The sequence below is a fragment of the Entamoeba invadens genome, assembly GCF_000330505.1.
Source record: "Entamoeba invadens IP1 unplaced genomic scaffold scaff_1105074725287, whole genome shotgun sequence".
NCBI lineage: Eukaryota > Evosea > Mastigamoebida > Endamoebidae > Entamoeba > Entamoeba invadens.
This window is the reverse complement of record NW_004443531.1, coordinates 26292-29569: the sequence shown is the minus strand read 5'-3', so window position 1 is coordinate 29569 and position 3278 is coordinate 26292. Positions and strand designations below refer to the sequence as shown.

Sequence of the window (3278 nt, the reverse complement as noted above, 5' to 3'; positions counted from 1 at the left end):
CATTGATAATTATTTTGAAAATGAAAAAGTAAAAACATTTTATTGTATAGAAACGAAGATAATACAATTATAATTTTTGGTTCGAAATCAATGTTAGAAAAAGCCACATACGCCAATGTTATTTGTGTAGATGGCACTTTTATTAGGTGCCCAACAACCCATTATCAGTTGGTGACATTTCATGTTGTGTGTAGTGATTTGTTTTCATTTTCTTGTTTTTATGTTTTGTTAAATAAAAAAGATGCAACAGTATACAACGAAGTATTATTTGTTATTGATCAAATATCTTTGATATTATTTGGTGTTCCACTTTTTAATAGAACCGATTTGACAATATATTCCGATTTTGAGGCAGGTTTTATAAAATCTATTAGAGATTTGAGTTGTCAAATGAAAGGGTGTTATTTCCATTTTACACAATGTTAGTGGCGGAAAATTCAAAACTTTGGCTTGTCTGAAAAATATAAGTGTAATGGGCAATTCTCCAAAGAAGTAAGAAGACTTATGACACTTCCTATTTTGAAAAAAAACAGATTTAAAACATCAATTATATATATTACAATCACGTTTAAAAGATAAAGATTCTTTTATTGTTTATAAATATTTCGAAAACACTTGGTTAAATGATGTAATGATTTCGATTTGGTGCCACCATGATTCAATGATGCGCACCAACAATATAGCAGAATCCTTTCACAATATGCTTTCTCGAACCATTCTTACACCAAAACCAATTTTTGGAAAATTTATCGATCATTTGTTGGACATTATAAATGAGACAGACATAAAAGTTCAAACTGAAATGACAAATCCAAAAAGTAAGAAACCACTACGAAGTGTATTCAAATGTTAGTCAATCGGTTTTACACTGATAAAATAATAAATTGTAATATTGAATTGTTGTTAGATACTATTTTTGCAAAACTTCATTCTAAAAACTCGTTTGAATGTTTTTTGAATCGGAGGGAGAAACACTTGAAAGTATTAATTCAAAGGAAATTCAAAATATAGTAAGTAGTACACAAATAGATTTTGTAATAATCGGAGAAAAAAAATGGAAAAAATATCAAGTATTGAACAAACAATAACGAACAATTCAAACCAATCGAATTTGATAAATGAAATGGAAACTAAAACTTCGGATAATTCAAATACGCCCAATTGTTATTTTTAAAGTGCTCCAAAGTTGAATGAAAATAAAACAAAAAGAAAATGCAACTGCTTGCTATTAACAAAAAAGAAAAAAAGTTAAGAAAAAGTTTGGCAAACAAAAACGCCAAACCAAAAAAATAATTGATTATGAACTTTAACGTGTTTTGTGGTTTTTGTTTTTTATATTTTTAGTTTATTGTAAGTCAAAAAAATAAAAATACATTATGTGTTGAAAAGAATGTTCTGTTAAAATTGGGAGAACTAATCATGGGATAAAAAAATTATACACCTTAAAGTTGAGAAATCCCAAATTATTCACCAATTAAAAAGCACTTGGTATATTTTTGCAGTTCCTCATCCCACTCTTTGTTACTAAAACAATAAATTGAGTATAAAAAACTCAAATAAAAATATTATTACAAGTGTAATAATGGTGTTAATAATATCACTTTTAATATTAAACACTTTTAGTATTGCTTCACCAAGTTCATATTGTAACAAAGTGACCGATGGTGTATGTACAGAGTGTATAAATAACTACTTTTTAGACGATTCTCATTTATGCATATCAAGACTTGATTTCCATTGTGGGGTGTCTTCAACATACAGTCAATGTGAAAAATGTAGTCCAGGTTATAAATTTGATTTTTCAAATTACACTTGTGTTATTGGAGACGAGTTGTGTGCTTCAATAGAATTTTATAATAAAGTTGCCACATGTACAGAGTGTCCCAAAGGTTATACAATTGTGAATGAGACCGAGTGTTATGATTGTTCTTTCTTTGGAAACTCTCTTTGTAAAAGTGCTACAAAAGACTGTTCTGTATGTACCGAGTGTGTTAGTGGGTCTTACATTTTAGATGGTAAGTGTATTAAAATTTCCAACTGCGAAGTCGCCAAAGAAGATGGAACGTGTGAATATTGTATAACTGGATATTACCTTGACAAAGAAAGTGGTACTTGTAAACTTGGTAAGATCCCACTTTGTATAGAATATGAGTCCCAATTTGAGTGTTCAGAATGTAGTGATAATTCATTCAACAACATCACCGAATGTATTAAAATCGACAACTGCCACGAGTCAGACGAAGATGACGGAGGAATTTGCACGAAGTGTAATAATGGGTATGGGATGGATGGTATATTAAAGTGTTCGAAATGTACTGTTGAGAATTGTAAAAACTGTGACATGAATACGTCTATATGTCAAAGGTGTAATGATGGCTTAGCCAAATTAGCAGAAGACAAATGTGGAGATTGTAGCCAAGTTCATGGGTGTAAAGAGTGTTCTCCCAAAAATGTCAATCGTTGTTATGAATGTCTAGAAGGCTATAAATTAGAAGATGGTATATGTTATCAGTGTGGAACTGGGTGTGAAAATTGTTTGATTGATTCTCCTGAAACGTGTCAAATATGTATAGATGGTTATGTACTTATTGAAGGAAAGTGTGTTAAATGTGATACTTTATGCAAAACGTGTTCATCAAACGATGTGACGTCGTGTACAAGTTGTATAGTGGGGTATTATCTCAACGATAAAACGTGTGAAAAATGTGAAGGAATATGTGAGACTTGTAATGTTTCAAATGTAACAGAATGTCTTTCGTGTCCACAAGGCTATTACCTTCAAGACGGTGAATGTGAAAATTGCAATGTAATGACTTGTACTGATTTAATAAAGGATCGGTGTAATCGTTGCTCTGAAAAGTGTACATATGTGAGTGGCACAACTATGAAGTGTAAAGAAAACGATTTCTGTGATTACCGTGATGATACTCGTGACGTGTGTGTTAGGTGTTATGATGGTTATTATCTCGATGAAAATTACGTGTGCAATAAATGTGAAGCTTCTTGTCAATATGGATGTCTTGGAGGATATCCATATTGACAAGTGAGTTCCTGGTCCCATGATTGAAAATTGCATACAAGAGACAATAGATGAAAAGTGTCAATTGTGTAATAGCAACAGTTATCCAATGGTGCCAAGTGAAGATGGAAAAACTTGCATTTTTGCTGGCGACAATTGTGAAGTTAGAAACGATGATGGAAAATGTATGGTTTGTTTCTTGAATTTGAAGGTGATGATTATTCATATACCCCAGATGAAAATGGTGTATGCTATCTAT

General features: G+C 31.2%; 1 protein-coding gene across 1 annotated transcript; it reads left to right on the top strand.

Moving 5' to 3' along the window:
• Window positions 1-1582: 1582 nt before the first annotated feature.
• On the top strand, window positions 1583-3040 carry EIN_421410 (hypothetical protein; the record flags this gene model as incomplete). The annotated part of the gene is made up of 1 exon (XM_004258545.1): window positions 1583-3040. The coding sequence occupies one exon, from the start codon at window positions 1583-1585 to the stop codon at window positions 3038-3040; it is 1458 nt and encodes a 485-aa protein (XP_004258593.1).
• Between the last annotated feature and the right edge of the window lie 238 nt (window positions 3041-3278).